Source organism: Aedes albopictus, chromosome 2 (genome assembly GCF_035046485.1).
Source record: "Aedes albopictus strain Foshan chromosome 2, AalbF5, whole genome shotgun sequence".
Lineage (NCBI taxonomy): Eukaryota > Metazoa > Arthropoda > Insecta > Diptera > Culicidae > Aedes > Aedes albopictus.
In genome coordinates, this window is record NC_085137.1 from 175,940,917 (window position 1) to 175,966,407 (window position 25,491).

Below are 25,491 nucleotides of genomic sequence, written 5' to 3' on the forward strand. Positions count from 1 at the left end.
CATCATTTGTTCAATTCTGTAAAGAAAACAACAAATCGTTTATCATTGGCTGTGACGCCAATGCACATCACACGGTTTGGGGTAGTACGGATATTAACAGTCGAGGTGAGTTACTATTAGAGTATCTGTCTTCTAACAATATAGACATTTGCAATAATGGTGATAAACCTACTTTCTCAAATGTAATCAGACAAGAGGTCTTGGATCTAACACTGTGCAATGCTGCAATCTTTGACAAGATCACAAACTGGCACGTGTCAGATGAGATTTCTCTATCTGATCATAAACACATAATCTTCAATTGGAGTGGTGGAGATTACTCTAGAACCGCATTTAGAAATCCCAGGAGGACAAACTGGGATCAATATGTAGAATTGTTGAATACGCATTCATTTACAATGGGAGAACCTATTGATTCAACCCAAAAGTTGGAATCATTTTCTCAAAGGGTAAATGGAAGTATCATCAATTCCTTTAACGGAAGTTGTTCCACCATACAATCGTCTTCTACTAGAGACGTGCCATGGTGGAACTTTAAACTGGATCGCCTTAGAAAATTTTCTCGTAAAATGTTCAATAGAGCGAAACAAACGGGAGATTGGACTCAGTACAGGAAAGCCCTGACTGAGTACAACAACGAAATACGAAAATCTAAAAGAAAGTCTTGGATGCTGACATGTGAAAACATAAACAGCACTCCTGTAGTTGCAAGACTACAGAAAACGCTCGCAAAAGATCATTCAAATGAATTGGGAAACCTGAAGCGCGACGATGGAGCTTTTACCAAAACTCCTCGTGAAACTTTGGATTCGATGATGGAAACCCATTTTCCGGGTTCGGTTCTAAGTGTGGATTCCAATGATACTATATCTCTGGAAGGTGAAGGATGTCCTAGTATAAACTCTTCGGAGTCAACTAGGACAATAAACACCACCTCAGATTTAGCTGATGAAATCTTCACGAAGGCCAGAGTGGAAAATGCAATTAGATCTTTTCAGCCTTTTAAATCTGCAGGAGTTGATGGAATATTTCCAGCACTGATTCAAAATGGAGAAGCGGTGTTGGTACCATCACTAATTGAGATGTTCAAGGCTAGTTTAAGATTGAATTACGTTCCATCAAAATGGAGACTTGTAAAAGTTATCTTTATACCAAAAAAGGGGAAGCGAGACAAGACGCATCCCAAAGCATACAGGCCAATTAGTCTTTCTTCAGTTTTGTTGAAGACTATGGAAAAGGTTTTGAAGGATTTTATCAATTCTTCTTACATAAAAGACCATCCCCTATCTGACTTCCAGTTTGCTTATCAATCTGGTAAGTCAACGGTTACAGCACTTCATTCGCTAGTAACAAAAGTGGAAAAAACGTTTTCAGCAAAAGAAATAGCTTTATGCGCCTTTTTAGACATAGAAGGAGCATTTGATAATGCCTCCTATTCATCTATGAAGCGTGCCATGGAGAACAAAAACTTCGACCAATGTATCATACATTGGATTTATACTGTGCTTGCAAAAAGAGAAATCACCTCTGAGCTGGGAAGTTCTTCTATAACAGTAAGGGCAACGAAAGGTTGCCCTCAAGGAGGAGTCCTCTCACCACTATTGTGGTCCTTAGTTGTAGACGATCTTCTAAGAAGCTTGAAGGAAAAAGGTTTCGAAGTTGTGGGCTTTGCAGACGATATAGTCATAATAGTGAGAGGAAAGTATGACGAAACTGTTTCGGAGAGAATGCAAAGGGCCCTAAACTATACACATTCATGGTGTATTAAGGAGGGCCTTAGCATCAACCCGTCAAAAGCCGTAATTGTCCCTTTCACTAGGAGAAGGAAGATCAACCTAAAAGCTTTTCGGCTTGGAGGGATACAAATTCATCCTAGTGATCGAGTCAAATACTTAGGTTTGATACTGGATGCTAAACTGAACTGGAATGCTCAAATTGAGTCCGTGATCGGTAAGGCAACAAGTGCGTTCTGGTTATGCTCCAAAACTATTGGCAGGAAGTGGGGCTTGAAACCAAAAATGATAATGTGGATTTATACTGCCATAATCCGCCCAAAAGTGACGTATGCTTCGTTTGTCTGGTGGCCAAAAACGAAAGAGGCTACCACACAAACAAAGCTTGCGAAAATTCAACGTCTTGCGTCCATTGCTGTTACAGGAGCGATGCGAAGCACACCATCAAAAGCTTTAGATGCGATTCTCAATCTGCTACCTTTGCACGAGTACGTGCAATTAGAAGCAGAAAAGGAATTGCTGAGACTTGAACGAGTTGAAATGTTTATGCCAGGTGATCTTGTAGGTCACCTGAGCATTTCACAATACTTCCAAAATAGGCCAGTAATGAAAATGATTAAAGACTGGATGAAACCTGTGGAGAACCATAATGTTCCTTACAAGTTGCACGAAACAACTCGTGCAGATTGGGAAGTCGGAGGTCCCACTGTTCGTCAAGGGTCAATCAAATTCTTCACAGATGGCTCAAAAGTTGGAATAAAAACGGGAGCGGGAATCTACGGCCCTGGAATACAAATTTCAGTGGCGATGGGACACTATCCTACGGTGTTTCAAGCAGAGATTCTTGCTATTTTGAAATGCGCAAATATCTGCCTTGAGAGAAAATACAGATACGCAAATATTTGTATTTTCTCAGATAGTCAAGCTGCACTAAAAGCATTGTGCGCTTACAAATGTACTTCAAAGCTTGTCTGGGAATGCATTCTTTCACTGCGCAGGCTGTGCCAAGGGAATTCAGTAAACTTATACTGGGTTCCAGGTCACTGTGGCATTGAAGGAAATGAAATGGCAGACGAGCTTGCTAAAAGTGGTTCCAATTTACAGTTTGCTGGTCCAGAACCATTCTGTGGTATATCAAACTGTACAATTAAAATTGACCTGAAACGCTGGGCTGAGCAGAGGGTGATATCCAATTGGATGGACGTCAAAAATTGCAATCAGTCAAAACGATTTATAACACCAAATGCTTCTAAAACCAAAAAGCTCTTAGAGCTCAACAAGAGAGCTCTATGTACATACACTGGCCTAGTAACTGGACACTGCCCGAGCAGGTATCACTTGAAAAATATTGGCCATATTCAGAGTGATATCTGTCGTTTCTGTAATACGGAACGTGAAACCTCGGAACATCTGCTTTGCAGTTGTGGTGCTTTATACACGCGCAGGCAAAGATTTCTAAATAGTGGTTGCTTGCAACCCAGTGAGATCTGGTCTGCAAAACCTGGGAAGGTCTTGGAGTTTATTAATTCCATTGCACCTGACTGGGAGACGACGCGTCGTGGCAGTAGCTGATTACTTGACACATGGTAATTAGCTGGCTAGATGCGAATATCAAAACGGGACATGCCACAAAAGTTCAGCCTATTGGACGCAGTGGCTTAATTTCCCCAACAGGGGAGGAAAAAAAAAAAAAAAAGGTTTGGAGGCCAAAATAAAAATAGGTCAATTATAGGTTCATGATGTCGTGTTTGACGTTATCAATGATGGTGAAAGCACCTACAACACCACAAATTTTAAAAATAAAAATTAAAAAAAATCGGTGCCGTAATCGCTTGTTTTCGAATAGGATGAATATGGGAGCGTGAGATTACTGATGGCACACATACCCTACTTGTTTGCAGTTTTGCTACAGGGTATATTCCCAAATCCTGGCGGAATATTACTGTAAAGTTTATTTCGAAAGTGGGTCGTGCGTCGTATGAAGAAGCAAAGAGTTTCAGACCTATCTTTTCTTCTGAAATACTTAGAACGCATTGTCGATCATCACATCCGTGATGTTCATCTAGCCAATGTGCCTCTTCATGTGAACCAACATGCTTACCAATCTGGAAAGTCCACTGTGACTCTATTACACAAGATTGTTTACGATATCGCGAAGGCATTCGCTCAAAAGCAATCCTACTTGGGTGTTTTCTTAGATATCGAGGTTGCCTTTGACAACGTGCCTTTCGATGCCATAGTGGAAGCCGCACGGGGTCATGGTATATCTCCAATGATTTCCAATGGGATTCACCGAAAGCTCAAAAACCGACATACGATGGTCTTAGCCTGTCGTAGACAAATACAAAAAAAAAACATCTCTTCTCGACATTGCGTCAAGCGGCGATTAGGAAATTGAGTGTCTGTGGATGCCCCCAAGGGGGAGTCTCATTACCACTTTTGTGGAATCTCGTAGCAGATACGCTATTGAGGCAACGTAGCGGGGATTTCCGGCTTCCAGTCTCTATGCAATCATAAACGGATATTGGTTCAACACCTGACGTTTCGGTCACATATATAGTGCCTTTGTCAAAGGATCTGCAAATTGGACAGGTTTTAACATAGGTTTTGAGCATAATTCTACATAATCTTACAGATACAGTCCCTCCGTTTACTCGTGAGGTTATGTATGTTTTAAACATAGTCGCATGTCTTCACTTCAGTATAACGAGAAAACAGAATTATTCGGGTACCAGTTTCCGAAAGAGGTATCTAAACACCCACGTGGTTGAGTTCGTTGGTTGGCACACTTTTTCAAATCTATCAGTATCGATCTGTTTTACCTCCTACGATCTACCTCTTACCGGCGGCGTCACTTTCGCGCCAGATTTCGATTCTGTCTGTTTGTCGTTATAGTGATGATCGCTATTGTGCGCCCATTCCTCTGTTCTTCTATGTGTTGTGTGCTGTGTCGTTTTGACTGTGTGTAATACCCTTGCGTACGTACCGCTCAGGTTTTCGGTGTCAGTTCGTTTGTTAACAGTGTTTGGTGTGTTCAAGATGTGGCATGACTCTAATATGGCTAAATTCTGTTTTTTGGTGCTTGAGTCTAAAACTTTTACCTTATCTTATAGAAAATTGTGGTTGTTGGTGATACACTGATCTAGTAGCACTGTTTTTTCCCTCAGTCTTGCCATCTCATTATCCGTATCGTCCTTCCCCGCTGCTCGTAGTTCCTCCAGTTTGTTGATCGTCGATCGGTGACCAGACACACCAGATCTTTCAGTCGGCACGATGTCATACCTACATACATAGCTTGCAGAATTTAGTCATATTAGAGTCATGCCACATCTTGAACACACCAAACACTGTTAACAAACGAACTGACACCGAAAACCTGAGCGGTACGTACGCAAGGGTATTACACACAGTCAAAACGACACAGCACACAACACATAGAAGAACAGAGGAATGGGCGCACAATAGCGATCATCACTATAACGAGAAACAGACAGAATCGATATCTGGCGCGAAAGTGACGCCGCCGGTAAGAGGTAGATCGTAGGAGGTAAAACAGATCGATACTGATAGATTTGAAAAAGTGCGCCAACCAACGAACTCAACCACGTGGGTGTTTAGATACCTCTTTCGGAAACTGGTATGTACCCGAATAATTCTGTTTTCTCGTTATAGTGAAGTGAAGACGTGCGACTATGTTTAAAACATACATAACCTCACGAGTAAACGTAGGGACTGTATCTGTAAGATTATCTTGAATTATGCTCAAAACCTATGTTAAAACCTGTCCAATTTGCAGATCCTTTGAAAAGGCACAATATATGTGACCGAAACGTCAGCTGTTGAACCAATATCCGTTTATGATTCCATAGAGACTGGAAGCCGAAAATCTCTGCTAGCATAATACCAATCACAGTCGATCCCCTTACATATTGAGGCAACTCAATAATAGCGGTTTTCCTAGCGAAACCGTAATGGTGTTCGAAATTTACGTCTTTTTGATTCTGAAATGAATGTGACTGAACAGGTAAAGTACGTTAGAGTCATTATTGATTCCAAGCTTTCCTGGACACCTCACACTGAGTTCAGAATTAAGAAAGCTTGTATGACCTTCGGGCAATACTGGCGAACCTTTGGTACAACTTGGGGTCTAAAACCCAAGTATATCAAATGGATTTACACAACTGTGGTCCGACCAATATTGGCTTATGGATGTCTTGTGTGTGGTGGCAAAAGGGCGAAGTGAGAACGGTCCAGTCAAAATTAGGCCATCTCCAAAGGATGTGCTTAATGGCGATGTCTGGAGCGTTCTCTTCAACTTCCACGGCAGCGCTCAAAGTTCTCTTTGACGTTTCCCCACTTCACATTCATCTCGAACAAGAAGCACCTTCTTGCACTTACCGCCTATGGGTACTAGGTTAACTAGAGGATGCTCCTGCGAACCGCAGTTCAACACACACCTTGTTGTTTCCACTTTTGGTGAATTGGGACAAAGTTGTCCTTGCTCCAAGTGATCTTACAATTGCTTGTAATTTTCCATATAGGACATTTTCCATGAAATTCCCTTCCAGGGAAGAGTGGACATCTGATTATCTGGAGAGAAGTATTTCAGACGGCATCCTATGTTACACTCATGGCTCCCTTCTCGAAGGTCGAGCAGGTGCTGGTGTTTATTCTCGTGAGCTAAGGCTGCATCAGTTTTATTCACTTGGTAGACACTGCACCGTTTTTCAGGCCGAAATCTTTGCTCTTATGTGTGGAGTACAATCAGCACTTCAGCAGCACGTAATGGGCAAAGTAATATACTTCTGTTCAGATAGCCAGGCTGCTATTAAAGCACTTGCTTCGGCCAACTCCAGGTCGAAGATAGTTATCGTTTGTGGAACTCAAATCGAGGAGCTGAATTCAGCAAATGCTGTTCACCTTGTATGGGTACCTGGCCATTCTTCCATCGCTGGAAATGAATTGGCTGATGAGTTAGCTATTGCATCACATGACTTCATTGGCCCTGAGCTAGCCATTCCGGTATCGAAGTGTTGGGTATTGCTTCAGATTGACACCTGGGTTGCCGCTCAGCACAAACAATACTGGAATAGTTTGAAGTCATGTCGTCAAACAAAATTGTATTGTACTGAGCCATCTCTACGGGTGGCAAAGTATCTAACAAATCTGCCAAAGAAGAATTGCAGCATACTGGTCAAAGCGTTGACTGGCCACTGCCGACTCAGCTATCACATGGCGAATATTCAGCAAGCTGATTCATTTGCATGTGATAGCTGTGAATCCGATTAGGTATGGAACTTTGTATCATTTGATATGTAACTGTCCAGTTTTTGCGCAACTGCATTTCCGAGTATTCGGAAAACACTTATTAAGTGAAACTGACTTCAGAAACCTGAATCTTTAGCACGTTCTGTTGTTCTTGACCCGCTGTGGTAAAGAGCTATAGGCTCTCTTTACGCTTTATGCGTTATCACAGTCCCCTTCTCAGGGCGCTGTGTGAACCCATTGTGGTACGCTTATGCGTTATTACAGTGCCCTTTTCAGGATGCTATGTGAACCCATTGTGGTACGCTTTTGCGTGTATGACCCAAGCAACACACTTGGACATTAATAAGTTCCTGTAATTTGTATGCAACTATATTGAAAGTTATGCCTTTTGAACCAATCGTCTTATTAACAACTAAATTGCAATCAAAAAAGCGCAAGAGGTGGAGCCAATATAAAACATCCATTCGAGATATGAACGGTTTTAATACGCAATCGATTTATAACCGAGATACAACTTATAGTCGACTTAAAAAATGGTGACCGATTCGACAACTAGTCAGCTAGTCACCACATTCGTCACTACCAGTTATTATGCATCAACAGTTTCGTTCATGTGATTAATAAATTGTGTGCATAAATATACCGCAAATAAGGCTGACCGAGAACGTCAATTTGTGTGCCGTTCCATATTTATCGGTAAGTTACGCATTTTAGCTCCGTATTCACAACGCGCCTCATCCTACCTATCATTTTGCGAGTGAAAACTTAGGCATTTGTGGTAAAAATCTGTAAAAATTAACTCGCCATATTGCTTTGACGGAGTGCATTTCAGCAGCTCATTTAATGCACCCGTAAATTGCTGAAAATTAATTTTAGAATTTAGGAAGATACTATTTGCTAAATCATGTCTATGGGAATCCGTATTGACAAAGTACAACAATGCTACACGCGGTACACGGAACCACCAAACTACCCAAAATTGGATGCTTTTGACGCAATCCCATAGTTCGGCCCAATAAGACAACCTTTCATCAAACTCACGCAAAGTAAATTACCTTTACCTCCATTTAAAAATATACTCAAGAATAGGTAAATTCAACCCAAGACCCCCTTCATTCAACCCAAATTTGGATAAATCTACATATACCCAAAATTGGCTTATTGGCCTCAAGGACTCCCGTTGGATAGACGCATCTCTGTTTATTTACGACAACGGAGAGAGTATAAACAACCTTATTTTGGGTAACTAATCAATTTGATATACTCATTTTAGGGTAAAATCGACCAAAAATAAGGAAGTTTGAATTTTCCGTGCAGGACATAAACAACAGAAAAAGCAGACATTTGGACGTGTACTTCTTATTTCCGTCGACAAGAGGCTTTCCATTTATTACGTAACGAAAATTTCACGTTTTTTTTTGTAAAAAATGTAAACCCATTGTAATTTTTTTCGCGGAAAACTCCCAATATTTTTGTACGTTACGTAAGATTTCTCAAAACCCCATATATTCAAATCTTCCCAGTGGTACTGGTATCTACAGTATTGTTCAGTACTGCGAAAATGAGGCAGAATTTTTTTATTGGGTCAATATTAAACTTCCAATCAGATTTTTTTTTCTATTTTACCACTTTAATTTTATAAAATTTGGAATATGTCGATAAATTTATGAAGAAAAGGTTACATTTTATTTGTACATGATTTCGTTATTTTTAAAACTTGTTGGTTTTTTATAGTGCATTTTATATTTTTCATGGTCACAAAAACATTTTGCTGCACATTTTGGAACTTCTATCTCTCCTGTCAAAATTGTTCGTTATGTTCTAAATAAGTTCCAGGTGCAACATGTTTATAACAATCAGAATCAATGTTTTGGTTCATTTGGTTTGTAAACGGTTGTAACTAAGATTCGTTGAAACAATCAGATTATACTTCAGTTACAAATTGGTTTTGCAAGTTTCAACTAATGATGACGTTTGTTTTCATTTTGGTAGTTGTTATAAAACTGTTACACCTCAGTTTGGCATTAACAACTGGATTTTATTAGGTTTTAATTTTGTTTGTTTCATGAAAACTCAGTTGCAACATGTTTGCAACGATGATCATTTCCATTTTAGTTGCAGGTGCTACTTGGGGACGACCCTATTCCCTTACCTTTCCTTTCCCATGTCCTATCTTTTTTTTCCTTTCCTTCTCCGTCAAGTAAATGATGAATAGACTCGTATTCATGGCGATGACACAAATTTCCCAAATGGAGGAGAACGTGCCTCTGGAGCCGACCTACTGATACCTGGTACCTTAAGCATGGCTATGAACATCAGTGTGCAAATTGATGAAAAAGTTTTGTCAAAACCTATCCTCAAGCGGTAATTTATGAAATTGCGCAAAAACGTTGTACGTAACTCGGTATAGAACTCGATTGTTACAGCTCTCGTCGTAATTATCCAACTCGGCAAGCCTCGTAGGAAAAATGTACGGCTTGTGCTGAAAAAATCTTCATTCTGCACCTTGTTGCGTAAACTACTATTGTGATGGCGATCACTCACAATAGTGGTACGTCATCTTGATATACATAGCTATAATAAAACTTATCAGGGGCATATGTCACAATAGATCAAAAAACTGGTCGCAGTGATAGAAATACCCGACACGGAATAAAAAAAAAACTACTATTACGTAATACTATGTAAACAATACTCCATTATTCATTCTGTAAAATAGTTTAAAGAAGAATTTTTGTAGTTTTTTTCTCAGGCGAACCCTTCAGGATCGTCCTGTTGGCCGAGACTCTGGATGAACCTGCCTACGGGAAAAAAATCGATAAATTAAAAAGAAAAAAAAAATAGCACCCTAGTCGACTTGACCGCCAGCTGTACAAGGCCAGGTTGAACGAAATGGCACAATTCAAGGCACGCATCGTAGCGCAGAGCTATACGCAGAGATACGGTGTAGAGTTTGATTGCCACTGGTAGTCGATACGCAATATGAGAACACTTCTCGCACTAGCTGGGAGAGACGGACTTCTTTTACGGCACTTGGACGTTGAAACTGCCTATTTGTACGGGGACATCGATGAGGATGAGGATGTTCACATGTGCCAGCCGCAGGGATACGCAGTGAAAGTATAGAGCAATGTTTCCCAAACTTTTATAAGATATCGCCCCCATAGAGCTGCAAAAAAATATTTGAAAAAAAATATAGGTACTGAATTTAATATCGTCTTTCTGCATATTTCTAAATCGTTGTTGATTGAGCATTGATAAATCGTAATAGAATGGACTGTGAACACCTATGAACACTCGATATTCCCAACCAGATGTTTTACCATTGTTCTTAAAGGGAGCTTTTCAACAAACGAAAGTCATTGTTTGGCGACAAGTACCTAGTCAAGTAAGACTGGTGGAAAATTTGAAAACAATTACAAAAACATGTTATGTGAAATAAAGTGCAAATCAGAAAAATATCGGTGTATTTTCAATTGTAGTTTTTTTTTTCCAAAATCCAAATCAATGACCTTCGTATAAATTTGAATGCTTCCTATGGGTGCTATTACACTCTTTGCCCAGACGCCAAATATTTGACCACTTTTGACAGATAAATTTTGGCAGGTTGTTTGGCTCTGTTTGTCCCTATTCGTTTTTCGAGAGTGACAAATACTTTTGTTTGCCAGGTACACCTTGGTCAAAATTTAACTGTCAAAACTGGTCAAATATTTGGCATTGGTCAAAGAGTGTCATACTAGCTTATGTTTTAAATAAAATGTCAAATAAGTAAATATGCAGCATTCAGGACTAAATTTGAACGGAATTTTACGCATAATTTTTTGAATGTTTTCAAATTAACTTCCAGTAAAGTTTGAAATTCCTCCGAGAAGCTTATCTTTTTTTTGTTTCTTTTTATTTGTGAATATTAACTTAGGCTAAGTCTTCACAAGAAGCTTATCTGAAATATTTTCAAACACTGTGTGTAAAGTAGTTTTTAAGCACTGTGTTACGAATTTCATCTTAAATTCGTCTGAACCTCATGTTTTTGAATGTAAATTCCATGAAGAAATCCGCTTACGAGTTGAAACCCAATTTTGCTCATCAATTCGCGAAAAAAAAAAACATGTTCTTTTAATAATTTTGACAAAAATTATCATGATTCACGAATGTTTATTATAAGAGTTTCCAAATACATACATTTTATTTAGATTTCCAGAGTGACAGAAAATTTTCAGAAATACATGTAGCAGTCTTTTTTTTCTGGCAATATTGCCAAAAAGTCCACATAAATACGAATAATTATGTGAAATTAAGTTGATGTTTAAGTTTAATAGAGAAAGCATTTTTTTACTATAATAACCGTAAGCTTGAATGTCAGGGAATTTTTATGATTCGGTTGACATTCTCGACTTATAATTCAATACTATTGATGATTTCCAGGCATTGAAAAAATCACCCCCCTTTTTAGAATTTTCGTCCCCCCTCCCCCCATTTTGATTTTTCAAATTTTCGCCCCCCTGGGCCTGATTTTCGCCCCAAGGGGGCGATTTCGCCCACTTTAGGAATCACTGGTATAGAGTATGGGATGTGTCGCAAGTTCGGTGGATCCGTACTGTTCACCGAACGGTATTAGGATGTCTTATCGTTTACGTCAACGTTCTGCTCGTTGCTGGTGCAAGTGAGGTGCAGATTCCTCGTGTCACATCACCCATCTGGTTGAAAGCTATACCTCTAGGGTTACCTCTTAAAATGTTCGCATCATGGCACATCCGGTCTTGTCCTAATGTCCAACCTCTTGTAGCACTACGACGCCGAACACGAGGTCCTATCTGCTAATCGAGGAACATGCAGGTACTCCTCATGTTCCACGTTCCGATCTTCCAATCGTTGAATCAGAGCTATCAGGTTAGCACAATAGTAAACTGTGTAATACTATGTATTGTATATCTTCACAGTATTATACAATATGACTTTATACATGACTTGATTCTCAAAACGCTTCTGCGGTTCAAAAATCTGTTTGATACAATGTAATTAAATTTCCCATTTCACCGTGCATGTTTATATTTTCCCGCCTCCGATCGAATGGCACCTGCTGTTGCTGGTACATACCTGGAATTAATTATCGTTTGCTGCCACCTGCAGAAGTTCAACCGTTCAAAAGTTTCTAAACGAGCTTAGCTTTATTCTACAGACCGTCGGTTTAGAAGGGTATCAGAGGGAAAACCGAACAAAAAAAAAACTTTCAAAGAAAACAACTTAACCGACAGGTTTCAACTGGCATTAATAACAAAAAGCACCCACCTACAACTATTCCGAGCCCAAACGACGACGTAAAGTTTGTTTTAAGTTTCCACCACAGACGAGGGGAGGGCTGGTGACCACGGACGGCAGGCAGGCAGTAAAAAAACACACAGCAGCAGCAGCACTGAGTAAAGCTTCCTTTGCGGAAAACCTTTCCAATTTCGCTCGCTCCGGTGGACACGAGGAACTCGACATCGCTCCGGTAGTTCATCATCCACTTTTCGCTGGCATCTCGGATATCTTACCCGGAGAATGACACTGTGCGCCAGCAAAGGGCGGAAGGGGTCGTCGGTCGGCTTTTGGAATTCTTCTTATTTACGGTTCTGCAACTGTTTCGAAATAACAAACTTCTATCTGGAATTGTGTCGGTCCGGTTGGCTTTGGGCAAAGTGGCAAAGGTGCCTCCTATACCTACACCGCCGGCCGTCCAAAAACCCGGGAGTTTATATTTATCTGCTGATAAATTTCATCGAGCGTGAACAATTTTGAGGGAAAACTTTTTCATCTTTCTCCAGTTTGCGCGCGCGTTCGTCGGGTGCCAAAGTTGTTCTGTTAATTGCTCGTGGAAGAATTCGGGCGGGTCACTTTCAACTCCCGAATCCTGATTCGGCTTTCGGCGACTTTGGAACTTAATCTTCTGCCCTAATTTTGCGGTTGAGTTGCATCGAGCCTGGGATTCATTTGCGGTGCCAGGGAAGAGCAAAGAGGATTTTGCACGAGTTTTGTGCGACATTTACGGGTGAGTTTTATTTCGGAGCAGGGTTAAGTTTGATAATGTCGCAAGTGTATGAAGTTGAACTTTTAACGTTGAACAATTCGTCATTGAAATCATCGTCATCATCAAACATTTGAAAGCAGTTTTTTCGTTCAAAACAAAAGTCTTTGCTATGAAAATATATTCACTGCACTCCACATAAGGAATAGAATGCAGTGAATATATTTTCATGGTCGATGTTTTGATTTACAGCGAGAAAACTGCTTTTTATTTTCCGAAAAATGATGACGGATGCTTGAGCCTTAAGGCACCGAAGAAGACTCAATCAGCTTGGTCCTACAAGATTTTATGTGGTCTTGTACAAAAAGGACTCCCAATACAGGGTTCCACCCATTTTTAACACACTGTAGTTTGTTGGGATTCATCAAGGACTTTCATTTGAAATTTCCTCCAAGGATGCTTTACAATTTCACCCACATGTTGCTTCTTAAATTCCGGCATGAATTTTTACTCCTGAAATTCAAATTAATTAAAAATATTTAAAAGATAATTACCTCGTAATACTCCTCAGTAGCATGACTTCTCAAAAAACTTATTCTGGACACATTTTTAAACAGCTTCCATCGCTCCCGGGCTGTTCTTCCAGGACTACGAAAAAAGAAAAAAAAAACAAACAATTCGTTACAAACATACGCAAAACGTAAATGCTCGGCTAAAACAACCAAGCTTCTAATGCTCGACGCTACCAATTACATCTACTCCCTCGAGCATTGTAGGCCAGCCAACCCAACAGTACCGAACAATGGCGCAAAACTAATTACCTTAATTGCGTCTCCTTGGACTGCTGCTCCTTGGCGATAATTGCATTCCACTTCCGCAGAATGTGTGAATAATTGTTTTCGATTTCTGATAGCGTACCTGTTGCTTCCACGGCGAAAATCTCCATTGCAATTATCTGAAATTAGAACGAGAGAGAGAGAGAGAGTTTGAGCGTATCGCGAACACTCATTAGTAGTCAGTTCGCCGACGGTCACCATTGCATCCTCTACGAAACGGTTTTCCTATCATCGTCATCATCATGGCTATCGGCGGTTTCGATGGACATTGACGGTTGGGTTTTGTGACACTTTGTAATCTACGCTGCCCCGGAATGGAATACTCAATCACATTCATATAACTGGTTTAATCGCAACCAAAGCCTGAGATCAGCACGGACAACTCCAGTAGTCAATCTGATAATACCTCTATTGAACGAGGATAGGATATGTACGAACGAGCTTTGAAACGGTTTGGCTGTACCATTTAACATTTGACAGTGTCAATCACATGCAGAGAACTATCGCTACTAAGCTCCACAGTATCCGCATTGGATATTTGGATTCAACATACCGATTGGTACAGAAACAACTGAGATTGATTTCAGTTCATGTGACTAGTGCAGTGACGTAGTTAGAGTAAGTTATGAGGGCCCTAGTAGGATCAGGTCATAATGGCTTCAATACCACCGGGCCGCCTGCAGGTCTGTCGTTAAGAGCACATCAGGACTATGCTGAGGGAGTCTGAATTTGATTCCTGTTACTACAGTGACGGGTAATTTTTTTAAAGAAATTTGGAAAATTTGATCAGGCTAACCGTGTACACTGTACGGCCCTTTCCTAACTGGATTGGCTCATATGTAACTAGTTCTATGTTTATAATGACATGTTGCCGTGGGAATCTTTAATAACATGGGACAACTATGCTGCTCACAGTAGCATATCATATGACAGCAAGTAAACAAGCAGACGAGAGTACGCTGCCCCCACTCGCATAACAGTCCCATTTGACTTTTCATCACTTTTGAGTTAACGTTATAAATCGTCATCATTTTCGATGTACTTCCAAAAACAATAATAAAAATCGCGAATTTTTATGTCAATGTATGAAAATATACCAAGTCATGAGAGTCCCATATCAAAAGTACCCTCATAACAGTCCCATCATGGATTTTTGTGTCACGTAACACAAAACTGAACAACTTTGTAGTGATTGTAATTTTATTTCAGTTATATGTTCATTTGCAGAGCAATCTGTGAAAGTTTCGAGATGATCGAAATATTTTTCAAATTTAGGCGATTTTTCAAAGTTTTATATGGAAACAAGTTTTTAAACTAAAGACCACGGTTCGGAATCTCCCAAAATATGACCACGTGGTTTATTGACAGCTTCCTTTATCGTCCCTTCTAGGTATGCTGTCAGTTATTCAACCAACAGAAAGAGCTTACTGCTCTCTATCTATTACTAGAACAAGCTTGCATAAGTCAAAAGAAGGGAGGCCCATAGGAGAGTCTGAGATTCGCTGAGGTTGCACCGCAATTTTCACATGTGGATCCAGATTTTGTTTCCACTCGGTAGTTTTCAAGGAATCATCGTTGAAGGATTTTGTTTTCTTATTGAGCTCCAGAAATCTGGCACTTGTACGGAAAAGTCATTCTTTGAGCTTTTGGATCGGAAGGAGGTTGTGTAAAGCACTTGGTAATGCACCTACTGTAGAAGGCTTGCCTATCGTAGTACCGTATTACCCCGCTAATACGACACCGACTGTTGTCGAATAACCGGGGTAATCTTTTAATTCGACAAACTGGTCACCCTACATCACCATGCTCATTGACATTTGGCAACTCTATTTTTGTTTTTGTTTCGAATTCCGGGTTTGTTATGAAACGTAATATCAACAGATATTGCGGCGGTGCGGATGAAAGCTCGTTCTTTCTACGATTGTTGCCATCCCCAGTTCATTCCGGTTGGTCGCCAGGCGGTTTGGGTGTTGAATAGCACCAACTCAGAGCTTCCGGAATTAGCGACTGCAAGAGGAGTTTCTGCGGGTGCGAGTATAAGCGCAATATCAAACTGTTTTGCATTTACAGTGTACATCGCTGTGACATTTTAACACTTTTTAATTCGACATTTGTCGAATAAGCGGGGTACGAATTAAAAAGTGTCGTATTAAAACGTGTCGAACCAACGGGGTAAGACGGTAATATAAGGGCTCTTGAAACTCATGCACTCACTGTATAGCACTTCTCTGAGTCCGTATTGATCATTTATTGGGTTTCTATATCATAGAAATGCTTAACAACAAGTCGCATTCGAATGAAAAGCAAGCAGTATCAAGTTTCGTGGCTGTCCATTTGGTTATGTACACTGTGGTGCATAATTGATCGGACAAACGCCGATTTTCATACAAAATGGCCAAGTTTGAGATGCTGTAACTATGGTTTGCCTTGATGGATTGAGCTCAATTTTTGACACGGAACTACAAATATGCTGAATTTTGTGTATACAAAGTATAAAATGTTTTCGTTCACAGGTCTGGGCGTGGCAAGGCCTTGAAAAAATTGCAAAAGTGATCGGACAGCGGCACGCTTGTAAATCAAAGAGGTACCGCTGTCCGATCACTTTTGCAATATTTTCAACGCCCTGCCCCGCCCAGACCTGTGAACGAAAACATTTTATACTTTGTATACACAAAATTCAGCATATTTGTAGTTCCGTGTCAAAAAATGAGCTCAATCCAACAAACCAAACCATAGTTACAGCATCTTAAACTTGGCCATTTTGTATGAAAATCGGCGTTTGTCCGATCAATTATGCACCACAGTGTATTTGCAAAAGTCATGACATACTACGAAAATTCCGTTCCAATTTTGGTTGAGGATTAGGAATCTAATATTTATTAGTGAGTATTTATTAGCACATGTATTAGGAGCTGTACCGCCCCTAGATTGTTGGCGTTCTTTTTGCTAGTTTGTATCGCCAGCATTCGAGTGAGCGAATGAGTTTTCGCATGCTCATTCAAAAATAAAAGTTTACACGGAATTACTATTATTTATGCATTTTGTATCCGCATCTCTCTCACTCTCTTTCTGTTTTCAAGCTATCTGCTGCTTCGCCTGGGTTGATAAATCACTTCGATTCCACCAAGGCTAAACGGCAGATAGCATGAAAATAAAAAGTGAGTGAGAGAGATGCGGATACAAAATGCATAAATAATAGTAATTCATGTATACTTTTATTTCTGAGTATTTTGTTTTTTTTTTTCTTCTGGTAAATGTTATGTGTTTCAATAAATGATTATTCGTTGTTAAGTTCCAAAAGCGACCCGTAGACGTATTATTGGAGGAAGAAACGATTTCCATGTTATCGCGTAGTGTGTCCTATTCGTTAAATGTCTTCCGAGCGGCGGAATTTGACTGTTTGAATTTTGTCTCTTCTACTGTGGTTACGCCTCTGGCGGAAAAGGATTGAAGCTGCCGATGATGATAATATAGCGTGCAACACTTGAATGTTGTGACGCTCTCAGGTATGGGTGATCTCTCACCGCTCTTTGGAGGAACATTTTGTTAATCTGGAAGCATACATTGATTGTATAGGGTAGTTTCCCCAGTTTTGGTGTAGTTAGTAGACGAACTGGCTCGATCTGTACTTTCTTTGAAGATTTCGAATGGACTCGCCCTGATGAGTCTCAACCGGGCATGATTAGAACTGTTGTGCGGTATCCGAATGGAGTGGCGCTTAAGCCGCATGATTACTCCCAGATCAGCCAGTGACGGCTACAAGTGTTGTCACAGGGCTTGGAGCACATGACGTTTATATCAATCAAAATAAATTTTGACCAAAACAGACTCGAGTTGATACATTTTAACATGAATGTTAACGGATCGGGATCATTTTTTTGTGATTATTCGAATGCTGCTCGGAATGCTGTTGTTGTGAGTAGCAGAACTCGAACTCTGCCAATGATTTGGCGTGCGGGAAAGTTTCACTGAAATTTCTGTTTGCTGACACCTTGGCAAATGATCACCAAAGGCCTCAGTGACCATACCTGACTCATTGGTGAAGTTGTCCTATCCTCGTATCACTTTTTCCGCGTGTCTGTTTTGACCACTGACAGCTTTGACCTTCCTCCACAGTTCCGCTAAACTAGTGGTCCACGCGCCCTCCTTGGCTGGCCTCCCAGATGACTCTCCTGGCCATGGCGCGCGCAAGTTAAAATCGTTTCAACTAACTAGGCCTTGCGGGGTCATCGGGAGGCAAGCTAAGGTGCTCTAAGGTGCTCACCATTGTACTCTTTTTCTGCCACCATAGCCGCCTGCCTTTGGGACGTGAAGGCCAGCGGCCTCATGGATTAACGTACTCCACTCGGTAGGAGTCAGTACGCCGAGGCCGTCAGGGAGTTGCCGACGGATATCTCGAGAGAAGCCTTCCCAGTCTGTCTTCTCAATACTCCATCTAAGTCTCGCCTCAGTAGACGAGGGTCTACGGCCTGCGACAAGAGAACGCTATCATTACAACGTGCCCACACATTACTCGGTAATCGATTTTAATTCGGCGTGTGACACAATCGATCGAGATCAGCTATGATCAGCTGATACGGTTGATCAAGGCGGCGATGGATCCAGTATGAGGGATCCAGTATGAGGGACCTTCGAATTTTGTAGAGGTTTATGGCAAAGGGATGGCATTTCGTGCTTGCTGAAGAATTTGTGTACTTGGACTCACTGGTGACCACCGACAACGACACCTGCAGAGAAATTTAGAGAAGCATTGTGGCAGGAAATCGAGTTTATTTTGAACTCTGCTGAATTCTACGATCGAACAAAGCTCACCGTCACACGAAGTTAACCATCTACAAAACGCTGATTATACTGGTAGTCCTCTATGGGCACGTAGCATGGACCCTACGTGCAGAAGACCAATGCTTCCTGGAAGTTTTCGAACGGAAGATGTTGCATACCATCTATGGCGGTATGCAGATGGTAGACGGAACTTGGAGAAGGCAAATGAGCCACGAGCTGCATCAGCAGCTAAGAGAACCAACCATCATCTACACCGCGAAAATCGTCATGTTCCGGTGGGCGGGTCTCGTCATCAAGATGTCGGATAGCAACCCAATTATAATGGTTCTCGAGAGCCATCCGACCGGTACAAGAAAACGTGGTGCGCAGAGTGCGCAACTGGAGACACACAGCCATGGACCGAGCCGAATGCAGACGACTCCTACGTACACCTAGAACACCTTAGTCAGCAGGCCTTAGCCTGACCGATAAGGTAAGTAGCAAAAACCTGGCTCAAAACTTGGCTCAAAATACCACATACCAAAACAATTGAATGACCCACTACTCATTTCATTCTGTACGTCTCGTCTGGAGTTTGCATGGGAGCTTATAATCGAAAACGTTGATTTTTTTTTGTGTTTTTAGGCGAGGGGCTCTTAACGCCAAAAAGGAGAAGAAATGTTTGATTTATGTGTAGTTGAAAAGATGTTAAATATTTTCTGTTCATTGTTGCGTACGATTGTTCACTCCAAATATGTACAATAGAAACATAGAGAATATCAAATATGATACATATTCTTGAAATAAGTTCATTTAACCCATCATATTTGACCATCTGTTGAGTTGAAACATGATGACGAAGCATGAGCTCTCCGATAAACTTTTTACATAAGTCAAGTAAGCACAGCTGTTCTCCGTACAACTGTATCGATCCACCACGTTTACCAGGGCAAATGATAAATAAATAATGTTAATATTTATATTGACCACTCAAGGCTCACCCAATAAGAAAAAAAAGCACAGTAGAGCAGATACTCACATTGTCGGCACTGTAGACCAGCGGCAGCATCTGTGTCACCATCACGACCGTTCGCTTCTGTCGGGTCAGCATCCGGCGAATCCCATGGTCAAACACATACTTGGCGACCTCGTTGTCCAGCGATGAAAGTGGATTGTCCTGTGGAAAACCGAGCGAAGAATTATTGCGGCACTCATCTAATCGTTCGATCTGTTCCAAATTTCCGCACTTTGCTCGCATCGCATCGGTTACATTTTAGGGTCGGAGGGGTTTCCAATCAGTTGCGGTGTTTTTCATTCAATAATTTGATGCATTTTATGGTTATGAGGGGGTAAATGATTAAACAAATAAAGCTATTTCAAAAAGTATTCTGAAAACTAGAAATGATAATTTTTGGTTTTGGTTCGACATATGTCCAACAGTTTGAGAACCCCCTCAGTATCATTCCGAAGCGGGGCGCAAAAGCACACATCCATCCTGGGTTGGGTTCCATGTTTCGATAGTTTGTGTTGTGCCTTTACTTACCATAATGACCACGCTGGCCGGCGAGTAGAGTGCCCTGGCAATCGCAATCCGCTGGCGTTGACCTCCGGATAGCTTAATTCCCCGTTCGCCAATCTCGCTCATATCGCCATCCGGCATCAGTTCGATATCGGGCTTGAGTGCACAGGCTCTCAGCACCCGGTTGTAGCGCTTCGGTCGGAACGGTTCTCCGAACAGGATGTTTTCTCGCACGTTGGCATTCAGCAGCCAGGGCCGTTGGGGGACGTAGGCAATTGTTGAATATCTGCAAATAATGATGCACACTAGATTTTCTCTGTCCGGTTCGGTCAGTTCGGCTGGCCGGTCAGGCCACCAGGAGAGACGATGATGGAGAGGACGATGGAGAAGCACAGCACATAACGAAAAACAAACGTCCAAGCAGGGCCATAAATTAGATGAGACTTCTTCTCCGACGGTTTGGTGCTCGGACCATACCCGGACGGAACTGATGGGACATTCCCAAACCGGTCGTAATCAATGAAATAATGGGCTAGTGCGGTGCGATAGGATCTTGCGAAGATTGTCAAACGAGAGCAGCCCCCATGGAATTTCCAGCGTTGATTGAAGCAATTTATCAACGATTGAAAGTGAGCGCTCTGATGACATTATTTAGTTACGAAGCAAAGTGATCAGGCGGTAATTGATGGTTCTAAGCAGATTACTTGCATAGAATTGGAATATAAACTGAACTGTGCATCAGGTACGTTAACCCTTAACCACCCGAGACGATTCCTTCTGACTTCAAATGGCTCGTTCTCCGAAACTAGGGCACCGAATTGCATTTGGTTTGAAGTATCATCAAGGGGTAGAGTGTATCTTAACAATGATTTGGCGGGGATCCCCCTATGACCCGGAACAGGTTCTGAAGACCTTGGAATCTCCGGTAGAAATGGCCATTTTTCGATTCCAAATAAATCCCATCATGCGACACTTCTAATTTCGCAGAATGCCGCGCGTAATCCAATAAAACAAAGAAAAATGATTTTGATCGATTCTGGTCACCCGGTGACCTCGGCACAGATTTTGGGGAGCTTGGAATCTCCGATAGAAATTTTTAGTTGCGATGGGGATCTCGGTCGCGTTTCATTATTCGTAGGAAAAAGTGAAAAAGCTGCGTGTTTGGGGCAGCTGCGATGGGGATCTCGATCGGGTGGCATTGTTCGAAGGAAAAAAAACGCGTGTTTGGGCAGGTGTACATTGTCCTTTTTCGTGAAGTGATAAAAATGGATGCACACTTGGTAGCCAACAGTATTGCAGAAAAATTGAAGGAGTCAAGGACTGGTTGCGGTCATTCGACGACATGGAACTGGGTGAAATCATTCCGATTTTTTTTCCACACATCCTAGAAAGAGTTGAGGTAATTTCGCCAATGCTTTTTCATAAGGACTCCTAGAATCTGTAATATCTGCAAATTAATCTTATAACTCTGGTGCTAACCTAATATTGAAGCAATAAAAATGTTAGAAGAAAATAATTACAGTTCACAACAATCATTGAGCAAATTTAAAATTCATTGGTTTAATCACCTAAACGGTTGTCGATCACAGGTGACTACTCTTAGCAAAATACCCTACTAACAAATACTCCTTCCCGAGACAACTGTGGGGATGCTGTGGATTCCACGGTTTCTAGTAACAACGGTTGTCGAACTAACATTCCTTCCCGTGCCCGATGACCGTAAGGACGTGGCCGGCGCCGTTATTGACTTTAAAATATTGAACTCTCGAATTATGCACATTGAGAGTGTGTAGCTAGTACCAAGCACCATTCATTGGATCTCTGTGCAACTTGGAACTACGACGTGTACGGTTATCTTTGCTTTGCTTGGAATCTCCGATAGAAATGGCCATTTTTCGATTCCAAAAGAATCCCATTTGGATTAATTTTTGGAGGAATTGATGGGAAATTTCTGAAGATGTTCATGGATGAATCCATGGAGGAATTCCTGAAGAAATTCCTGAAAAAAATTCTGGAGAAATTCCTGGAGGAATGCCTAGAGGAATTTCTCGAGAAATTCCAAGAGAATTTCCTGGAAAACATCCGAGAGATTTTTTTTTAGGATTTTCTGCAGTAATCCGTAGACGAAATCTTGGAGGAATTTTGGCACAAAATCCTATAGGATTTTCTGGAGAAATATCTGGAGGAATTCCTCGAGGTATTTTTAGAGGAATTCCTGAAGGATTTTTAGGAGGAATTTTTGGAGGAATCCCTAGAGAAAATCTGGAGGAATGCTGGCAAAAATTCCTAGAGGATTTTGCGGAGAAATACCTGGAAGAATCCCTGGAGAAATTCCTGGAGGAATTCCTGTAGGAATTCTTGGTGGAATTACGGGAGGAACTACGGAAGGAACTCCTTGAGGAATTTATTGAGCAATTTTTGGATAAATATTAAAGGCTTCCTGGAGAAATTCCTCAAGGTAATTCCTCCAAAATGTCCTTCAGGAATTTATCAAGGAATTCCTCCATAAACTACTTCAAAAGTTCCTTCAGAAATTCCTGCAGAAATACAACCAGGAACTCTTCCAGGGATTCCCCCAGGAAATTTTCTTAAAAAAATCGTCCAGTAATTCCTTTGGGACCCTCCATAAACCCCTCCAAAAGTTCCTTCAGAAACTCCTTCAGAAATTTCTCCAGGAATTCCTTCAGGTATTCCTTCAGAAAATCTTCTCAAAATATCTCCCAGAACTTCCCAGAAAGCCTCTGAAGGAATTTTTGGAGGGGTTTATGGAGGATCCCGAAGAAATTACTTAACAAGGAATCCCTGAAGGAATTCTTGGTGGTATTTCTGCAGGAATTTCTGAAGGGATATATATGACTATTTTTTCATGACAGTGTATCAGTCAACGTCTATATTCTACAACTACAAAATAAAAATGAACATATTTGATTTTTAACAAGTCATAATTTTAGCCTAAAAAGTTGATATCAAAAAACTGCGCGCCCAATGGTCATAAGACAAAATGGCTAAAATAGTAGAAAAATAAGCTTCAATTCGATGAAAAACCAGGCCATTCTAATCCAGAGCCATGTAGTTTTACATACCAGATGAAATAAACACATATATATGATGATATTGTAGAGAAAATTTAAAATTCTGTTTTATCAGATATGAAATTTAGCGGCTTGTGAACTTCTCAGTGGTTTGAAAATTTCGATTGTCTTCAGCTTCATGCACCGTCTTGTAAAGGTGTGTGACCAACAGGGGATTTAAAAAAAAACTTATCAGGAAATTAGCCTGCTATAGATCATGGAACGTTGGAAACGGTGTCAGGCCATTCGGCCGAAGGATATTAGGCCGAAGACCATTCGGCCGATGGTCATTAGGCCGAAGGCCATTCGGCCGAAGTTCATTAGGCCGAATGGTCATTAGGCCGAATGGTCATTAGGCCGAATGGTCATCAGGCCGAATGGCCATTGGGTCTTCTTCTTGCCGTTACGTCCCCACTGAGACAAAGCCTGCTTGTCAGCTTAGTATTCTATGAACACTTCCACAGTTATTAACTGAGAGCTTCCACTGCAAATGACCATTTTGCATGTGTGTATCGTGTGACAGGCACGAAGATACTTTATTGATGCTGAATCTACTGATATTTTACCCATGAATTTTTCCTTCTTTTAAATATAGGCTGTTCTTTCTAGTATCATTGCTAAAAAAGTTTTTGGCGCTGAAACTGCTGATATTCAATTCATAAATTTTTCCTTCTTTAAAACATAGGCTATTCTTTCTAGTTTCATTGTTAAACTAGTTTTTGGCAAAAATTGTTGGAAAAGGTAAAAACAACGGCTAACCGTCCTGATGACCATTCGGCCTAATGACCTTCGGCCTAATGACCCAGAATCCGTTGAAACATAGATTGGTTAACGTAAAATGGACGAAAATGAAGTTTGAAATTGAAAAACACTCGCATTTTTCCTGCCGCATACTCTACATAAGAAATTCCTCCAGGAATCCCTCCAGAATTACCTCCAGGAATTGCTCCAGAAATTTCCTTAGGGATTCATCCAAAAAAATCTGAAGGAACTTCTTCCGGAACTCTTCTAGGAATTCCTCGCGAAATTTCTCCGGGGATTCTTCCAGGAATTGTTCCAGAAATTGCTTCAGGAATTTCTCCAGAGATTAATCAATGAATTTCTTCAGAAATTTCTCCAGAACTTCCTTCAGAAATTCCTCGAGGAGTTTCTCCAGACATTCATCCCAGAACTCCACCAGGTAGCCTCAAATATTTATTCCTCAATAAATACCTCCAGGAATTCCTCCCGTAGTTTCTCCCGTAGTTCCTCCCGTAATTCCCCCAGGAATTCCTACAGGGGTTCCTCAAGGAATATCTCCTGGGATTCTTCCAGGTATTTCTCCAGAAAATCCTCTGGGAATATCTGCCAGAATTCCTCCCCGATTTCCTGTAGGGATTTCTGCAAGAATTCCTACACGGATTCCTCCAGAAAACCCTAAAAACTTTTCTCTCGAAACTCATTCAGGAATAGCTTCAGGAATTCCTCGAGAAATTCTTACAGGTTTTCCGCAATGGATTCCTCCAAGATTTTTTCCAGGAATTTCTTGAGGAATTCCTCCTAGGATTCACCCATGAATGTCTCCAGAAATTACTCAAAACATGATCCAGATTTTCCTCCAGGAGTTCCTTGAAATTTCTTCGAGAAGACATTTCTCCAGACATTTCTCCATAAATTCTTTCAGGAATTCCTCCTCAGTAAATACCTCCAGGAATTCCTCCAGGGATTGCTCCAGGAATTCCTTCAAGGATTCCACCGGCAAATCCACTAGGAATTTCTGCCTGAATGCCTCCAAAATATCCTCAAGGGATTCCTCCAGGAGTTCCTCCACGGATTCCTCCAAAAATCCTAAAGAAATTTCTCCCGGAACTCTTCCAGGTATTCCTCGAGAAATTCCAACAGGGATTCCCTTATGGATTCCTCTTGGAATATTTCCAGGAATTTCTTCAGGAATTCCTCCGTTTCATCCATGTTTTTACCAGAAATTCCTCAAAAAAATCTTACAGAAACTCTTCCAGAAATTCCTTCAGAAATTCCTCAAGGAAACCTCAAATATTTCTCCAGAAATTTCTCAAAGTATGCCTCCAGAAATTTCTCCAGTATTTCCTCCAAAAATTCCTCCTAAAAATCATTCACGAGTTCCTCTAGAAGTACTTGAGTACGAGTTCCTCCAGATAATTCTCCAGAAAGTCCTATAGAAATTTCCGCCAAAACTCCTTCAAGATTTCGTCTATGGATTATTCCAGAAAATCCTAAAACAAATCTCCCGGAAGTCTTCCAGAAAATTCTCTTGAAATTTCTCGAGAAATTCCTCTAAGCATTC

General features: G+C 41.0%; 1 protein-coding gene across 3 annotated transcripts in view; it reads right to left on the bottom strand.

The window, feature by feature from the left end:
• Positions 1-25,491, bottom strand: part of LOC109622797 (ATP-binding cassette sub-family C member Sur) — a 253,803-nt gene that overhangs the window by 64,117 nt on the left and 164,195 nt on the right. For all 3 annotated transcript variants that reach the window (XM_062850774.1, XM_062850772.1, XM_062850771.1), the window contains exons 13-16: positions 20,143-20,404; positions 19,639-19,776; positions 13,824-13,957; positions 13,557-13,650 (exon numbers count right to left, since the gene is read on the bottom strand). In XM_062850774.1, the coding sequence (XP_062706758.1) occupies positions 13,557-13,650; positions 13,824-13,957; positions 19,639-19,776; positions 20,143-20,404 (628 nt within the window). The remainder of the gene's footprint in view (positions 1-13,556; positions 13,651-13,823; positions 13,958-19,638; positions 19,777-20,142; positions 20,405-25,491) is intronic.